General features: G+C 37.9%; 1 protein-coding gene across 4 annotated transcripts; it reads left to right on the top strand.

Annotated features, from left to right (window-relative positions):
* Positions 1–2,886: 2,886 nt before the first annotated feature.
* LOC145129304 (subtilisin-like protease SBT2.6) lies at positions 2,887–7,189 on the top strand. 4 transcript variants are annotated; one of them, XM_079064006.1, is made up of 11 exons: positions 2,887–3,011; positions 3,417–3,477; positions 3,602–3,792; positions 3,872–4,016; positions 4,099–4,493; positions 4,559–4,654; positions 4,845–5,203; positions 5,296–5,621; positions 5,728–5,995; positions 6,073–6,354; positions 6,439–7,189. In XM_079064006.1, the coding sequence occupies exons 3-11, from the start codon at positions 3,623–3,625 to the stop codon at positions 6,843–6,845; spliced, it is 2,448 nt and encodes an 815-aa protein (XP_078920132.1). In that variant the 5' UTR covers positions 2,887–3,011; positions 3,417–3,477; positions 3,602–3,622; the 3' UTR covers positions 6,846–7,189. The 4 variants fall into 4 exon arrangements, with proteins under 4 accessions (XP_078920132.1, XP_078920133.1, XP_078920134.1 ...); XM_079064007.1 differs by lacking the exon at positions 2,887–3,011 and adding an exon at positions 3,064–3,204; XM_079064008.1 differs by lacking the exon at positions 2,887–3,011 and adding an exon at positions 3,280–3,327.
* Positions 7,190–19,695: the final 12,506 nt, after the last annotated feature.

The raw sequence follows: 19,695 nt of genomic DNA, 5'->3' as shown, positions 1-19,695 counted from the left end.
TATTTTTTTTATGCATTTTTATGATTTTTAGGGTTTTTTTTAGGGTTTTTTGTTTTCCATAGAACCTAAACCTATATATATATATATATATATATATATATATATATATATATATATATATATATATATATATATATATATATATGTGTGTGTGTATTTAACCCTTTTTTTCTCCGAAAGTCACGGTTAAAATTTTTGGTTTTTATTGGAAAACTCCGTCTACTTTCACATATTTTAAACCCACTAATCTTTTATATGAATAATTATCTTAATTAGTAGGAACACTTAAAAGCTAAATACTTTTAAACCATTATTATTACGTTTGTCGTTTGACCTAATGTAAGAACCAAATGCATTAAAAATCATTTTAGTTTGACAAGATGCATCGTGTTTATATTATAAACACGTATATCAAATGAATTGTTGTTTAAACTCTCGTATAAGTGGTAAATTAAATTACTACGATATTTCTTTTATATATCTACTTGTATTAAACTAAAACATATAATTAACGCACCATTACATCAAGGTTTTATGTGGTGCGTGTTTGTATATACAAAGATCGTGACTACTGGTTTTACGTATTGATTACAACGATTAATTTGATACAAAAGATAAAATGCATCGTTTATAGAAGTAATATATTCATTTATAAAATATGTGAAACATCTCATACAAATTATAACCTTCTTTTTCTAAAAAACAAATCGTAAAAATCAAACAACCTAGTTATCTATTAACGCAATCAAAAGTAATATTGATGTCGATTGATAAGGATCTTGCAAGGATTTATGTACCCTTATGTCTAAATTGACTGCATATGATTGAATATTATATATATATATATATATATATATATATATATATATATATATATATATATATATATATATATATAACAAAATCAAAGTTATTAACTTCAAATACTTATTAGTGATAGATTAAAAGCTCATCAATATGTGGATATTTTCGAACATTTTAAAATAATAATAATAATAATAATAATAATAATAATAAGGTAAATGGAATGGGAGGGGAATTGGGTTGCTATCACGGAATGCAAACATAACTACGTTCACATGCTCTTGTTTTAGCTAGCGACAATTGCGGTGTGTGCCCACACACATGTGCCCCTAAAATAATTATAAACACTTTATCATAACATAAAAATTACATGATCAAGTATTCCTTTCTATTTTGTAAAATTTATCTTAGATAAAACGAATAAAACCATTTATTAAAATTAAAGGATGATGCATGGAAGAATTGCATACGAATATATACATATATACAATAGTCTAATACACCAATAATAATAATACATATATACACATCAATCTGAACTTTCTTTTGCATATATTTGATCTACACTATCGTTCATTTTTGAGGCATTAGTGTATTTTACACGGAGATATTTTTCTGTAATACTTTAATCAATATGTTGTTTGATATAATTAATGCATCTGACAGTGATTTGAATAGTTGAGTGACAATCTAGATGATGTTGATTAATTGATTTATAAAGTGGCAAACACATTTGTAAAGTGTCATTTTCATTTTATTTATGTGAATGACAAATAATTTAAATATAACCTAAAAGTATACGTAACGGGTGATTTGTTCACATGTAGACCGTGAGTTACTGAGTTGTGCGTATTAGTGTATATATTTATATGTTGTATTATTTTTAGCTGTGTATGTATTTTAGCCCATCTTATATGTGTTTATGTGTCTCTTGTATTCTCGGTCCTATCTCCTTTGCACATGTATCTATACGGTTAGAGTTTAATGAGATTTCATATGCAAAAATACACTCTATCTTTACTCCTCTTCACCGTATTCTCCTCATTTATTCTCGATTTTCTCTTTGACTGTGTCAATCTCCATGGCCTAAACCCTAATTGTCGTTACACTCTTCTTCACGCCTCCATGGCTGCTGTGAAGGATATTGACAAACATTCCAAGCTACAACTCAAGGCATTTCTCAAAAAATGGTAATGTAGTTTCAAAATTAGTTCTCTTCGGATTTGGAACCAAAAACCTGGTACCGTTACCAGAACCAAACCGATATTGTACCTACCTATTGAGTTCGGTTCAGTTATCGGTCCCCCAAAACGATGCAGTTCAGTTTCGATTTTTCGGTTCCAGACCAATTCAGTTCAATTCTTGAACCGATGCATCCTTATGTATATGTATCCATACATACCATGACATCACAAAGTAAGAGAAATTGGGTCTTTGTATGACCACAATATGCTTCGTGATGTGTATAACCCATATGCTACCGTTGAATAAAACATAGAAACTAAAATACAAAAATTTTTGCAAAAAAATTTGCGTTAAAAGTACTAAATTCCTGTTTTTAAGTTAATAAATAGTAATAAATTATCTTTTAAAAATGCCCTAATAATTCCTCTATCACAAGCTTGACTGTCTTTGGCTTTCATATTCTCCCCCATATTTATTATTCTTTTACTTTCTTCAACCACTTTTAAGTTTTAACAACCTAAAAGTTTATGAAGCAAGACAAAATGTCATGTATTTAAAAAGGACTAATAAATTTCCAAATAAGAAAAAACCTTTTAATGATAGTGGAGTTGGACGGTCGTCGATCTCATCTCACTTTTCTTCCTTCTTTCTAAAAAATATATAGAAAAAAAAAAAAAACATTTTAGTACTTTACAGAAGATATATACACATTATTACTCTATAAAACTACAAATTACACATTTCTATATTACTTTTTGCAATTGTAGCAACAATAACTTTATATTATTGATCAATTTAATGACTAAATCTATAAAATCCAAAATAAACCGACATGATCTACATATAAACCAAATTAAGTCTAATCTTTATTTGGATTATGTGATTAAGGAAATAGTAGATAACAGTGGCCACCACCATGGATTCTGCAACTGAGAGCAATAAACCTCTCTGATTTATGAAAAAAAAAATAATTTAACAACTCCTCCATCTTCGCTCTCATGTCTGCCGCCTTCCCCAAAAGTGTAAAAAACCCTAACCACCTCTTTATCTCTCTCTCACATTTTCACTGTAAATTTACACTACCATTTGCAAAGTTTCTTGTTCATCTTTACTTTGATTTACTTAATTACTTTAGCTCATCATCATCATAGAGTAATGCTAATGCAGCTGTTTTAATTTTGTAAAATAAGCTTCAGTTACTTTGGGTTGGTGAAGGTGGGTATTGTGATATTGATTTGATATTGTTTATTTATTTCATCAATGCGAATAAAGCTGTTACTTCTGATTTGGGTTTACTTTGATCTGTACTGGGTTTTGACTGTTTAGTGAAGAACTGAAGTTGGCAAATTAATTATTCTTCTCTTTGATTCCTTTCTTGTACGCATTGGTTTTCAGTAAGTAATTTAATAAATGTTTATAATATCCAGGTTGATCGCATGGGTTCTCAGATGTAAATGAAAGCAAGTGTTGCAGATTTGATTCATACTGGTATGGTATCCATCTCATCTCATCTCATCTCATCTCATCATCACTCTGTTTTTTCGAAGTAACTTCTAAGCTACTTCTTCAAATTATTTCACTTCATATTTACACAATTTTTTGGTTTGATTAGGGAGTAAGTAGATCGGGGAAGATGATGAAATTGAAGTCCATGGAGTCTGTTTTTACGATTATGATTTTACTTTCTGTTTCAATAATCGGGAAATCAGAGGTTTATATTGTCACCATAGAAGGCGAACCAGTGATAAGTTACAAAGGAGGTGTTAATGGTTTTGAAGCCACTGAAAAACTCGATGTCACAAGGTCCGTATTCCTTCATTATCTTCACATATTTTCAAATAAGATTCTCATCTCATATTATTGTATACTCTTTGATCCTCAGTGATTTGGTAACATCATACTCGAGCCACTTAGAACAAAAACACGATACAATCCTTGACACATTGTTCGATGATGGAAACTACAAAAAGCTATACAGCTACAAACATCTCATCAATGGCTTCGCAGTTCACGTTTCTGAAGAACAGGTCACAATCTGAACCTCTTTACCTTTCTTTTTGGGCATATAGAAACTGCTTTATTCTTATATATTTTAAATGATATTAGTAGGCAGAGATGCTTAGGCGAGCCCCAGGTGTGAAATCAGTGGATAGAGATTGGAAGGTGAGGAAACTGACTACACATACGCCGGAATTTTTGGGGCTTCCCACCGGAGTTTGGCCTACCGGAGGTGGATTTGACAGGGCCGGAGAGGAGATAGTGATCGGATTTGTGGATTCTGGTATTTTTCCATATCATCCGAGCTTTGAAAATCAAAACACAGAACCCTATGGTCCGATTCCAAAATATCGAGGGAAATGTGAAGTTGATCCTGATACAAAAAAGAGTTTCTGCAATGGAAAGATTGTTGGTGCTCAACATTTTGCAGAAGCTGCCATGGCTGCTGGTGCTTTTAATCCTGAAGTTGATTTTGCTTCTCCTCTTGATGGTGATGGACATGGAAGGTTCGTGCAAAAACTTTGAATAATTTCAGTTAAAATATTTTCATTTATTAATCACAAATTCACAGTCATACTGCTGCAATTGCTGCCGGAAACAATGGTATTCCTGTTCAAGTGCAAGGCTATGAATTCGGGAAAGCAAGTGGAATGGCTCCCCGAGCAAGGTGAAGTTTACCCTCTAAAATTTATGGACATCATATGAACTATGAAGAAACTAATCCATAAAATGATAAAACTGCTTGATATGTAATGAACTATATTAAAGTGATTCAAGTTAACCAATTGTTGCTATTTCTTTCATTTAGCCCAAATCTTCATCGTCTTTAACATTCACTGTGAATGATGGATGCACAGGATCGCTGTTTACAAGGCACTCTACCGGAATTTTGGAGGATTTGTCGCTGACGTGGTCGCCGCAATTGAGCAGGCGGTTTACGACGGTGTCGACATTCTAAACCTCTCAGTCGGGCCCAACAGCCCACCCGCCACCACAAAAACCACCTTTCTAAACCCCTTCGACGCCACACTTCTCTCCGCCGTCAAAGCCGGAGTTTTTGTTGCACAAGCTTCCGGAAACGGAGGCCCCGCAGCCAAAACCATAGTGTCTTACAGCCCATGGATCGCATCCGTAGCTGCCGCCGTGGACGACCGCCGTTACAAAAACCATTTAACACTCGGAAACGGAAAAATCCTCGCCGGAACCGGTTTATCACGTAAGTTTCTGTAACCCTAAAAGGCTAAAAAAGCATAACTTTTATTGGGCTTATCTAAACTTTGGGCCGATTTAATTGGTAATTTAATGCAGCGTCTACCGGCCCAAATAAGAAGTTTACAATGGTGGCTGCTAATGATGTCTTGTTGGATTCTTCTGTGATGAAGTCCAGTGCGTCAGATTGTCAAAGACCCGAAGTTTTAAACGGAATTATGGTGAAAGGGAATATTCTGTTATGTGGGTATTCTTTTAATTTCGTTAGTGGGTCCGCATCTATTAAAAAAGTTGCAGAAACAGCAAAGAGTCTTGGCGCCATTGGATTCGTTCTTGCTGTTGAAAACGTGTCTCCTGGAACAAAATTTGATCCTGTTCCCGTTGGCATTCCTGGGATTGTGATCACAGATGTCAGCAACTCAATGGTAGTTAAAACAGTCAAAACAGTAGTTACTATTACTATTATTATTATTATTATTACTATTACTAATTACTTATGTAGATAATTGTTGTGTGATTTATATTTCATAGGAGCTTATAGACTATTACAATGTGTCTACTTTGAGGGATTGGACTGGAAGAGTGAAGAGTTTTAAGGGAACAGGAAGCATTGGAAATGGTATGGAGGCTATACTTTATAAATCAGCACCAATGGTGGCATTGTTCTCTGCTCGTGGGCCGAATATAAAAGATTATAAATTTCAAGATGCGGATCTTTTGAAACCCGATATTTTAGCTCCTGGTTCTTTGATTTGGGCTTCTTGGTCTCCAAATGGAACCGATGAGCCCAATTACGTAGGTAAGCCCAATTCAATACTGTTTATAATGGTTTAATCACTACTACAGAAAATTTAAATATTTGATTTAAAAAACCAGGAGAAAAGTTTGCTATGATCTCGGGAACAAGCATGGCTGCACCACATATATCTGGAATAGCAGCATTGATAAAGCAAAAACATCCTGATTGGAGTCCAGCTGCCATAAAGTCAGCATTAATGACTACATCAAATACACTAGACCGAGGGTACAGGCCCATTCTGGCCCAACAATATTCCGGTGCAGAAACACTCACTTTTATCCCTGCAACGCCTTTCGATTACGGAAGCGGTCATGTCAATCCCCGGGCCGCCCTAGACCCTGGCCTCATATTTGATGCAGGTCAGCTTTATTTCCCTGACTTTCTCTGTTAAGTTCGTTACTTCTGTATTATTAACTCATATCTTATATATGTTTTTTTTTAAGGTTACGAAGACTATCTTGGATTTTTATGCACGACTCCCGGGATCGACTCAGACGAGATTCTAAACTACACGCATCAACCATGCAACTACACGCTCGGGCATCCGTACAATCTAAATTCGCCATCTGTCGCGATTTCCCACCTTGTTGGAACTCAAACTGTCACACGAACAGCCACAAATGTCAATGAAGAAGAAACCTACACCATCACTTCAAAAATGGGACCCGCGATAGCCATTGAAACCAGCCCCCCAGCTATGACCATAGGACCGGGTGCATCGCAAAAGTTCACGGTTACTCTGACCGTCCGGTCAGCTAGTGGGGCCTACAGTTTCGGGGAGGTTTTGTTGAAAGGAGACAGAGGGCATAAGGTCAGGCTGCCCGTGGTTGCCATGGGTTACGATCGTTAATTTGGGTGGGGTGGGTATTTAGTATTTACTATGATATTATTATATTCTTTATAAAAAGTTGGAAAATAATTAAGAGGTGTAAAGAGAAAGTAGTATAAAATAGAGGAGAGGCTGCTGGTTGCTTGCTTGGTTTCTTCTGTTGCTATTAAGTTTTGCTGCTGTGGAGGTTGTAACGTATGCTTCTTTGTATGTACGTTGGTGGAAGATATGCTTTGGTGAACTGGGGAGGCATTGGTTCATTGATGGAATGCATGTGTATTTGTGTTCCTCTATTAAGTTTTGTGTATGTAAAAAAGGAATTTTTGAGTTTAAACAAGTAGCCATTTTTGGCATGTTAAGCTAAATTTCAGAGGAAACCTACAAACCTTTATGTGTTGAGTTTAGAGTCTATATATAGAATGCTTATAAAATGTGACTGAGCTCTACAAGTTGTCTAAACAATCCCTGGGCGGAGCCCACATGGTTGGTGGTTGGTGTTGGGTTGATATATTGGGGTTTGGGATAAACAATGAAGCTTAGACCTCTTGGTATGGATACCATCAGATTGGTTCTTGGCCAGCATGACATGATAACACAACCTTGCATACCATCCCGGGGTGTTATGGTGGCACAAGCGTGGCCTTCAATCCCCTTCACAACGGCACCTTGTTCAACGGCTACTTTCTTTAAAAAAAATCAAAATTTTTATACAAACTCATGATACTCACTGCCATATATATTACTCTACTTTAAGAAACTATAATCTCTCTCTCTCTCTCTTGGTTTTTAACACCATACAAATATGATTTTTTTTTACAAATTATGATTCGGATGGCCGAGACTTTATTGCCATATTTAATGTTCAAAACATTGTTGATCAAGACTCCACGAATGTTAAATGTTCAAGAATTGTTGTCAATTGAGATCGGCAAGTCGAAGCGGAGGAACACAAACAAAGTTGTCATGAAGTTTAATGCGGTATTTTCGACTGTGAAGTGACAATGACAAAGTGGTGCAAATGATGAAAACAATCTTGCAAAAAGCATTTGCATTTCACCGGAGTTAGAAAGGGACAACTTTCAAATTTCTTCATATTTGGAATGTTGTGAAGATGTTGAAAAAGTGGCAATATATCTAAAGTTCGGAACGTTCACGGGTGGTTCTTCTAAAAGAACAAAAACTTCTGAAACAACTCATAGTCAATCGTTGGATGCGCATGTCGGGATTGACCTCAATGAAGAGGAGCATATTGAGGTTCCAAGAGCCACTCGTTCCCATCTATGAGAAGAGACCAAGTTAAGCGAAATGGTAAAGGGACGACAAGTGGTTCGAGAGACATCGAGCATCTAAGACAACTAGAAGTCGATGTTGTACTTGGTTGTCGCACAAGAGAAAGAAAAAAACCGTGTCATGACGATCTTAAGTCTTAACAAAAAAATACTAGTAACCTTACCAGACAAGAAAAGAATTGACGTTAAAGGCCAAAGACGAGATTGTGAAAAAAATATAATATATAGGTTTCGTTATTTAAATTTATACGCTTCGTAATTTGAATTTCTAGGTTTTGTAATTTTAAATTCCATGTTGTATTTTTTTAGATGTGTTGTAATTTCCTTTCTAGTTTAATGACATTTTAGTTTTTATAAAAACAATATGTATAAAATGTTTACTTTTTTTTTAATTTGTTTTAGAAAAAACAATTAACATGACAAACATGACAACTCATGCCCTTTAAATGACAAATTTTTGAAACAGTGTGTCAAATCCTACATGGACTGTGGCTAATACGACACCACTCTCTCTGGCCTTAGTAGGTATATCTATGACCTTATAATAATTGAATTAAGGCTATGGCTATTTGTATTTGTTTTTTTTATACACTTCATCCTATTTTCAAAATACACTTTACTCTATATTTTGACTAATTTTTATTGGGAGGTGAATACATTTTTCAGCTTTTTATAAATATTACATACAATCTTCCTAGATCTTATACTTTTTTATCTTTTAAGACTCAATCACACAAAAATACCCAATGATACACAAGTTAAAGACACAAAAACTTATAATAATTAAATTTAAGTTTTATTGGTTGCTATAAAATTTACAGTTAATTAATCAAACGAATCAACTTTCTTTACAAATTAATCATAAAAACCTTTCATAAAATATAAACTTTAAACTAAATGACTAGATGTTGGAAAATATGCTCGTTGAAAAATAGTGAGGCAGGAATCATCATTTCTTGCCGGAAAAACAGTCGCTGGATTTGTCATTGCTTGCCGGAAATATGCTCACCGAGAAATATGAATATGTTGGAGTTTAACAATAAGTGTTTTTTATTTTTATTTTTATTTTTATTTTTATTTTTTTTTTTTTTTTCATTCTTAACTTCAATCACTTTTCATCATTAATTAAACTAAAGAACGATTAGAAACTTAATAAGAGAGTAGCCGAAAAATATGCTCGTCGGAGTCCTCGAATCACCGGAAATGGTCTTCGACAGAAATAGGGAGAATTATTGACGGAGAGAGACATGAAAGCATATTTTCCAATGGTTGGAGGTGGTCGGGCACAACCGTGGTCCGATATTGCGGTCTGATGGCGACGACTGTAACATAACGTGTGTTTTTGTGCACCTATTTTGCACGTCTATTTCTGTCTTTTCATTGCATTTTATGTCCCAATTCTTGTATTTAGTTAACTATTTGGACACTTGCATGTTTTATCAGAATGTCTGGTTATTCACTATTTGTTGATTTATTTTGCAGGCATTATGGAGTACAGAGCATTGGAGTTACGAAGGCGAACATGGAGCTTGGATCATTAGAGCATGAAGAGAAGATGGACCGGCCACGACGCAGAAAAAAACTTGAATACACAACCCGAGTCGTTGCATTTCATCATAGCAAAGGACCACGTTTGAAGCACGGTTCGTGTCATACCGAAATGGGTCGTGTTTGTCCTTTTCATCATGTATTTGAGCAACATGACTCAGGGTGAAGCTAGACCGAAGACGGAGACAAGTCTGAAGAATGATTTGAGTTTTAGCAAAAAACACAACCTTGATTCGAAAACGCATGGCCATGTTGAAAACACATGGCGATGCTAAAAACACATGGTCAAAAGAAAATCCATCATTTTATTTTACAAATACGAACAACTTTTGGAGCAAGAGTGGGCGATTTTGGGCGATTCTCGGAGGTTTTTGAAAACACCAAATCATCGTAAACACTTTTGGTTTTCATAAAGCATTAAACACTTCCAATTCCATCTTTTTGTTTGATTTGTTCTTAGCCATGTGTGGCCAAGAAACCCGAATTTCTAGTTGTTGTTCAAAACATGTTGATTGTTTGACTTGAAGCATATGACTTGATATTTGATTTATGATTCTATTATGGTGATTACGTTCTTGTTTAAACTAGAATCCTTGACTTTTATTTATATTTGATTGGCCACTTATATGAATTAAATTCTTGTATAGTTAATTAACTTTTCGGGCATCTAATCATTCAATAAAGTTGATGATTGATAACAAAAAATAGGTTTTCGTATTGTAGAACCTATATGACATGTTTTCACACTTCCGAGCGTATGAGAAGAAATGAACACTTTTGGGAAGCTTTGTAAGGTCCAAATATGGATTTTTACCAGTAGTTAAGCAACAATCAATCATAGAATAAGAATAAGATGAAAAGAAATCAAGCTTGCACACGATTATATTGAGAAAATCGTCTGGTACAACTCGATAGGACTCTATGGCATCAACAACCACTAAAAGACTAACACCTCCTCTATATATACAAGACACGACCATAACTGGGTTTGCGACCGTAAACAGAGTTTACGGCCGTAAACACAGTTTACGGTCGTAAACACACAAAAAGTTCAACAATCAACAAACAACCCATAAACACTATAACATACTCATTCTGAACACAAAACAATGAAAGCCTAGACCAAACCATTTCCAGGGTCCTTCAATCTCCCCCTTGGTTTGGTTCTAGCTTAGACTCAATCCTTGTCGACCACCAGAACATCCGACGTTCCCATCGCTCCATTCCACATCTTCTTTTCAATGATCTCAGCCACCATTGCCGTGTATTCTTTCGCCGCGGGCTCGAATATTGTTTCAGCCACCTTAATCTGCTGAGTAGCAAGATGATGAATGTCCCATTTGTGAAATTGAAGCAAGTCCCTTTTCTCATAGAGACGGATGCAATCATCTTTAAGCTTGATGACAGCGGCATCTGTTAATTCATCATATACCCAATACAGCATGGATGCAAGAGAACCATCAGGGTAGTTTTGAAGAACAGGGACTTGTTTCACTTGTGCGGTAGCTGGCCACATCACTTGTTTAAGTGGCTGATCAGTCTTGGATCAAGCACATTGGGGTGAACCTTGATGATTGACTGAGCAGTCTTCATCGAAGGAAATCCTTTGGCAACTTGATCTTCCAAAAACGATTTAAACTGGCTCGCCCTGGAATTATTTGAAGGATTGGAGAAAGGAGCCTTAGACAGCTCAATAAGATCAATCTTGGTAAAAGAGTCAAAGTCGTGAGCGTCTTTGTATAGTTCATTTTTGCCGCTCTTTCTCCTTACCATGAACATGTTCATCGTGTCATGGAATCCCCATGAGATGATTCCAGACCTGTCACCATAAATGTCTCTGAAGCGATTTTTGCCCAGATCCGTAACAGTAACCTGTTGTTTATCCCAGGGCGCCTTATGATCTGCGCTTCGTTTGAATAGAAGTTGACCCTTTTCAGATTCCTGGGTCGACTTCTTGCGTTTTAAGGCCTTTCCACGTGGAGCTTGCTCTGGTTCCTTTTCAAAGCGGTCTACGATGGTGGTGGTTCTGATAGTTGTAGGAGCAATGGGAGCATCTTGATTAGGAAGATAAATCTGTGGCTCTTTAACAGATGACTTGAATTCGCCCCCAAACTTATCTTCCAGCTTTTTCTTCAAGTCATAGTAACTGGCGGTCAGAAGGCCAAAATGAGTCTGGAGATCTGTAATTTGTTTGGTCTTCGCAGCATTTTCTTCATTAAGTTCTGCCATTTGAATACTGAGCTGTGTGTTTTCAGCTTGAAGGCCTGCGACCTTAATGTCAAGCTCAATATTCCTCTGATCCAACTCGACATTTTTCTGACTCAGAGCATCGACCTGCTTCTGAAGACCAAAAAGTGTAAGACCTTCTTCTCCTGTGTTATCACCCCCTATATAAATTCCTTTGCCACGCAAGCGTGATGTTGAAAATGGTTCTCTGGCCAAGAGCGTTGCTAACTTGATAGAGGTAGCGTCGTGCTCTGGCCTTGGAGGAGAGAAGTCCGTTGGGAAGGACGAGCCACCGGTTTCGTAGAAGGTACTGGGACCTTCACTGATTGGCTCAGTTGAAACTATGACTGGGGTTGTTGTTGGTGGAGCTGAAGCACTTTGAGTCACCAGTCTTGGGTCAAGTCTTCGTCTTTTGCTAGGAGAAGGTGTAGTTTGAGTGACTGGAGGATCATTTTCCATCGGCGCAGATGTAGGTAAGACAACATCAAGGGGAGGAATCCCTGACGTCACCACCATAGGAATTGCTATTTCCGCCGATGTTTTGGTTGGTGGAGGTGTAACTTCAAGAACATCTTCTTCTTCCCTTGTCTCAGTTGTCGGTTTAGCAACTTCATTGACATTGTCGAGCAACTCATTGAGGTTTACCCCTGTCAGGAAATCCTCGTTACTCCCAAAATTAACATGAATTTCATCATTGTCAAAACCTGTGAGATCCAGGTCTTCATACAAGTCAGTTTCTGACCCCGACCCCCTGTGAGAATCTTCTTGAACCCAAGCGGATGTCAATTCATGTTCCGAAGCTACATCAGCATTAACAGCTGGATCTTCTTCTTCTTCATGATATGAGACAGTGATGACATTTTCAGAAATGACCCTCTCGGAGGAAGTTGGCTCAGATGACATTTTCTCTGACGTTCCATGCGACTCAGAAGACTCGTCAATTTCAGCAAATTTTCCAAATTTGACCAGAGGATGCAATCCTTGAAAAACGACTTTGCCCTTTCTATTTTGCTTGATAAGACCAACTGTGTGAGGGCCCAAGGATTTGATATCCAACTTGTCACCATCCTTGACCATTTCTGGAAACTGATCGTCGACAAACACTTGGATAAGCCTTGGATAAAGTAGAAATGCATCTCTGGTCCCCCGGGTAATGGCATTAATGTTCACCGAGAACTCATCAAGAATGAACTTTGAGAAATTAAACTTTATGCCAGCAGCCAAGGAGACAATTGCCCCGGTGTTTCTGAGAGAGATCTCATCGGCTCCTGATCTCCTGCCAGAAATGCAGCTCACGAACACGTGTGCCAGGAATCGCCAGTAAGGAGGCAGGAGCTTCTTCACTGTGGGAGGGTAGATACCCTCGTATCCCATCCTCTCAAGAACCCTTTGTACATCTTCAATTCCAATTTCAGTAGGGAAATTAGATTCATCAACGACAAGCAAAGTATTTCTGATGTACTCCTCCGTAATAGTGATCTTGCAACCTTTGACTATGGCTTCAATTGTTATCTCTCCGTTGACCTTTTCCATTTTTACAGTTTGCCAAAATTCCCGGATGATGTTTTGATAAATGACGGGATTTACTGTGAGGGCATAGGATAAGCAGCACTCCCTTAGCCTGTAGATCATGGATTTGAACTCCGCATGAGCGACTGGAGGATCATCCAACACGATCGCCAAATTGTGCATATCCGCGAACTTAAGATTGGCCATTTTTTTTTGCACTAAACAAGCCAAGTAAGAAAACACAGGATTTTAACAAGTTAAATCATTTAGTTTTCTCAATTAGACAATTTATTTTGGCTTTTAAAAATTAGTTTGACTACAAAATATTGGAGTTTATGGTCAAAATAGTCAAACATTGGAGTTTACGGTCAAAGATGGTCAACAGACCGTAAACTGAGTTTACGGTCGTAAGACCAAAACTTGGGTTTACGGTCGTAAGACCAAAACTCGGGTTTACGGTCGTAAGACCACTTTGGGTTTACGGTTCTTGAATGATCCGAAACCGTAAACTCCTCGTGAACAGTAAACGCCGACAGAACTTTAAACTTCGATTACTCCTTCGTTTTTGGTCGGAATGGCGAATAGAGAGCATATCCTTGGTCGGATTCATCATACCTTCGAGATGTACTAGGCCGATTTCTCAAAAACTTCAACAAAAATTTCAATGAGAGAGAGTAGAGAGAGAGAATGTGATTGCGGCTATAAAGGGAGAGGAGGAGGTGGAAAAGGGTTTACGGAAGTAAACTCTTTGTTTTATAATTCCTCGAAATAACCAGTCTCCCACACAGTGTAAAACCCAGTCTTTTATCCCGATAAAATTTTTAAGAATAAATCTCTTGAGGATTTATTTAAAATAAAAATAAAATAAAAATAAGAATAAAAATAAAAATAAAATAAAAATAAAAATAAAAATAAAATTAAAATAAAATTAAAATTAAACTAAAAATAAACTAATTCTAAAATTTAAGAATTAAAGGATTTAAAAAATAAATTTTGACAATTATAAAAAATAAAATAAAATTAGAATAAAAATAAAAAATAAAATAAAACAAAGGAAAATTTAAATTTTGAACAAACAAAATTTATTTCAACACTACTAACAAGATCTTGTGACACTGGGATCAAAGTTGTTAGACAGCCTTAATCCGCTTGTCGGTACCTTTCATCTTCACATCTTTATCTGGTCGATCGCTAGTATTGTGGTCTACTTAAACACGAAAAGTCGTGACAGATTTTGGACATTACTATTTGTTACAAGACAGGTGAGCTTAAGTTCCTAGATACTATATCTTAAGGACCATTCAGCTGACGACGACCAGGGATATTGTTGTCCACCTAAATTGAGCAGCGAGATCTATAGACAATCTTTGAGAGTTCAATTGTTAATTGTACTGGAACATGTTTCCCGCTTCCTGATATGCCCCCGTAATCAAGAACTTTCAGAGTACTCCTTACATCGGGTGAGAAGACAATCATTAAGAGAGAGGATGAATTCAGACTATTATTAATTATAGTTTTTAGAGGGATTAAGATGTAGAAGGGTGCATATACTGTGTACCAGGTCGGATTATGAGTCACGCAAAGGAGACAGTATATGGCTAACAGATGGGAAGAATTTCATAGATTTAATATGCAGAGAGATAGATTTGCATATGTTGCTGTCCAGGTCGGATCTCTTCCAATCACGCAGAGGAGGCAACATATGACTGACAGATAGGAAGAGAAAGAAAACAATTTTCTACAGACCTAACTTATCGGAATTTACCAGTCGCCCCATCAATACCGGATTTAAGGACAGAATCCGCACATCGAGGAGAAGTTAATCCACGGTTCCAAGTACGGGTTCATTTAATGTGACGAGTCGATTCCCATATATATCTCCCTGCTCAAACTATCCAAGCATCGTATTGTCAGTCTAAACGGATCTAACTAGGTCAAGATTTGTTAAGTCTAAGAATTTCTTAAGTTCAACTCTGCCTAGTCAAGTCCATTTATAATCTTTCGTGCCTACCGACGCATCAGCCCAGAGTAAAGACCCTTCAATTTTGGGTACGTTACGCAGACTCAGATTGCCTGTTATCACTTGATAATATCACTTCCCAGTCTTTTATCAACAAGCAAAACTGTTAGAGACAATATTTTTGATTTTTCTGAAATTTTTAATGTTTTTGGATTTTTGTTTATTTCTCCCCCTAAATTTGTGCATGGAAGAGAATGAAATGACTGAAATGCTCAAATTTAAACTAAGAAAAACCTAAAAAAAATCCTTAAAACGAATCATTTTTAAAAATCCCACAAGCACATCGAATCGAGCTTTGTGAAAAGGCTTTGTGAACAAGTACGCCACATTATTATCAGTGTGAACATGTTCTAGCCTAATGAGCGAACGCTCATAGCAATCTCTAATAAAATGAATTTTGATGTCAATGTGCTTGGTTTTGGAATGTTGGACAGGATTTTTAGCTATTTGAATAGCAGCCTCATTATCACAAAAAATTGGGGTTTCTAGATAATTCAAACCGTAGTCCAACAGCTGATGTTGGATCCATATGACTTGAGAACAACAGGCAGACGCAGCTACATATTCCGCTTCTGCTGTTGAGGTTGAGACCGTATGCTGCTTCTTGCACTGCCATGAGACCAGTCTATCTCCAAGAAACTGGCATCCTCCTGAAGTCGATTTTCTATCAAGCTCACACCCGCCATAGTTGCTGTCTGCAAAAGCATAAAGGTCAAATTCGGGATTTTTCGGATACCAAAGGCCCAGTTTTGGGCAACCTTTGAGATACCGAAAAATCCGTTTAACAGCAATTAGATGAGAGAGTTTAGGATTGGCCTGGTAGCGTGCGCATTGACAGACCGCAAACATTACATCTGGGCGGCTGGCAGTCAGATACATAAGTGATCCGATCATTGATCGATAATACGTCTGATCTACGGATTCGCCTTTAAGATCAGGAGTCAGTAAAGGTCTCTCCGCCATGGGTGTAAGAGCAGGTTTCGCGTCTTGGAACCCGAACTTCTCCAGCATATCATCCACATACTTCGCTTGGTGAATTAGGATTCCGGTAGAAGATTGTTTGACCTGAAGCCCCAGAAACATGGTCATCTCCCCAAGAGAACTCATTTCAAACCTTTTCTTCATCACACCTTCAAATTCCTTGCAAAGCTGTGGACAGGTTGACCCAAAGATAATGTCGTCAACATAGATTTGAACTAGTATCTGATCATTACCCACATGCTTGATAAACAAAGTTTGATCAATGGTGCCGCGAGAGTATCCATGCTCGAGCAAATGCTTTGTTAGAGTCGCATACCATGCTCGAGGAGCTTGATGTAACCCATACAATGCTTTGTCCAACTTGTAGACACGATTAGGGAACTTTGAGTCAACAAACCCAGGGGGTTGATCAACATAAATTTCTTCCTTCACCTTGCCATACAAGAAGGCAGTCTTGACATCCATTTGGTAGACCGTGAAATTCATGTAGGAAGCATATGCGAGAAAGATGCGAATAGCCTCCAACCGAGCCACGGGAGCAAATACCTCAGTATAGTCAAGACCCTCAATTTGTCGAAACCCGCGAACCACCAGCCTTGCTTTATTTCGCACGATCACACCCGAATCATCTTGCTTATTACGATAGACCCAACGCGTGTCAAGAGCCCTTTTTCCCTTCGGTAAGTCAACCAACTTCCAAACCCCGAGCTTTTCAAACTGATTCAGCTCTTCATGCATTGCATCCACCCAGCTGGGATCATTCAAATCCATGTCAACATTCTTCGGCTCTATTTGAGATATAAAGCAAGAGTAGATACATGCATTAACGTCTCCACTCTGACTTCTGGTTTTAACTCCATCTCCCAGCTGGCCAATGACGTTATCAATCGGATGATTGCGTTGAATACGTAAGGGAATGTCTTGGCTGATATCATTGATAGAAACAGGAAGAGTGTGAATATTGAAACTTCCATCATTTACTGATTGATTCACATTAGATGAATCTGCTACAAACTCATTTGCGATTTCTTCGGGAAAGAGGAGTTCCATAAACGTTGGATTGACAGCGGAAGCGTCTCTGGACATGAACTCTCTTTCAACGGGTGTAAGAGGTGTAGCATCAGTATTAGGAGTTCCATCTTGAACTTTAGACTCTGGACTATTAGGTTGATCAGATGGCTCCCCCTCAGGTGGAGCAGAGGACTCCTCCCCAGATGGAGCAGAGGACCCCCCCTTAACCGTTGGAGGTATGTAGACAACTTCTTCGTCTTCGTCTTCATACACGATCTTCGAACCAAAAGAGGATCCACTTGAACTATTTGAAGACACATTTAAAGATTTGAAAAGCGATGTGTAATCAAATAACCAGTCAGGACCCACTCGAGCGTCTGTTTCATTCTCCTCCAGCCAGCGTACGTCATAGGATTCGACTATCTCCTTAGTCTTCTTGTTGTAAACCCTATACGCGGTGCGCGCAGCATACCCTACAAAGTAACAATCATCGGCTTTGGCGTGGAATTTAGGGTTGGATCCCAAATGAAGAAGGGTGCAGGGGCAGCCAAATACACGGAAATGGCTGACAGAGGGCTTGTGTCCATAGAGAATTTCATACGGTGTCTTCATCTGTGCTTTGTTGATTAGAACACGATTCTGCACGTAGCAAGCAGTATTAATCGCCTCGGCCTAGAAGAAAACAGGTAGTTTGGAATCACAAAGCATCGTCCTTGCGGCGTCTTTCAATGTTCTATTTCTCCTTTCAGCAACACCATTCTGTTGAGGCGTGTGAGCAGAGCTATATTGACGCACTATCCCCTTTTCTGCGCAAAAATGGTCAAGAACCGAATTCGTGAACTCAGTTCCATTGTCAGTACGAAGCGCTTTCACTTGATTGTTGGTCTGTTTCTCAATCATCACCACGAACTTCTTTATCAGGTCAGCAACCTCCGCTTTGTTGGATAAGAAGAAAACCCACGTAAACCGAGAGAAATCGTCGATCACAACGAGGCAGTATGAGCTTCTGTTGATGCTCAGGACGTTGACCGGACCAAATAGGTCCATGTGTAACAATTGGAGCACTTGACTTATTGAGTTGACATGCTTGGGCAGGTGTGGTTTCCGATGGTGTTTGCCTTGAGCACAGGAAACACACTTTTCAAATGTAATAAAGTCTCTGACGGGTAGGCCTCAGACCATCTCATTCTTGGCAAGACGATTCAAGTTTTTCGCGTTAGCATGACCGAGCCTTCGGTGCCACAGCATTGCGTTTTGTTCGGCGACTTTTGAGAAGAGGCAAGTGACTTGTTCAGGGAGATTGGTGTTCATGTCAATAATGTAAGCATTCCCATCCCGCTTAGATTTGACGAGGATCCATTCTTCCGGGATGACAATGCCTGGCTTTAAGATCATACATTCCTTGTCGGTAAAGTGGGTGGAGTAGCCTTTGTCGCAAATTTGGGAAACGCTCAACAAGCTGTGCTTTAACTCGGGAGCGAAGTTGACATTCTCAAAGCTTAACACTCCATTTGTAACAGTTACTCTTTGCGTGATCTTTCCTCCATCTCCGCCCGCAAAGGAAACATACCCCCCATTAAAGGATTGAATTTCGCTCAATTGGGATATGTCTCCAGTCATATGCCGGGAGCAGCCACTGTCGACGTACCAGGGACAAACGACATTCCTCCGCAACTGTCCCTGCAAAATGAGCGGAATCATTTAGATTTAGGAACCCAGGTCATTACAGTCCTGGGTTTCCTTTTTACTTTCTCAGAATTAACATTTAAAGATTTCAAACTAGGATCCTCATTCCTAATTACTTCAGAGGGTGGCAAAGATGGATTAGAAAGTGATTTAGGCTTCCATTGAAGTTTAGGTTTTACAACATTCTCTTGTGGTTTTGAAATAGATTTCTTAGGAGTTTGCACAAAGCTTCTGGATGTTCTACCAGAAGTGGTTGAAGATCTAGAATTGCTTTTTGACGAAACCGATCTTGACGGAGCCTTGTTCGGTTTTGGCAAGCTCTTTTGAGTTTTGTTGATAAAAACCTTTTTATTCTTTTGAAAAACAGTTCTTTTTCTACTTCGGTCATCTTTCCAATCATCAATTCGAGAACAATTTCTTGAGGATTTTCTAATTAAAGACCTTCCTCGAGATTCGTTCTCTCCTCTTGGTGACAGATAGTTCACAAAGATCCTGTTATGGCAATTCCTAGCTATGTGACCACCAACGCCACAATTAAAACAAGTCTGATTATTATTTGAACTTGTGCTACATTTATCAGATTTATTTTCTTGATGGACAC

The sequence above is a fragment of the Lactuca virosa genome, chromosome 8 (assembly GCF_052849685.1).
Source record: "Lactuca virosa cultivar CGN04683 chromosome 8, Lactuca_virosa_CGN04683_v6, whole genome shotgun sequence".
Lineage (NCBI taxonomy): Eukaryota > Viridiplantae > Streptophyta > Magnoliopsida > Asterales > Asteraceae > Lactuca > Lactuca virosa.
The sequence above is the reverse complement of the archived record's forward strand: the minus strand, read 5'-3'. Positions and strand labels throughout refer to the sequence as shown.

Bases quoted from the DNA above. Each gene is read 5' to 3' on its own strand.
- LOC145129304 (XM_079064006.1), top strand. From the start codon at position 3,623: ATGATGAAATTGAAGTCCATGGAGTCTGTTTTTACGATTATGATTTTA. The intron at 4,655-4,844 runs GTGAAGTTTACC...ATGGATGCACAG, and splicing joins GGAATGGCTCCCCGAGCAAG to GATCGCTGTTTACAAGGCAC. The intron at 5,996-6,072 runs GTAAGCCCAATT...TTAAAAAACCAG, and splicing joins CGATGAGCCCAATTACGTAG to GAGAAAAGTTTGCTATGATC.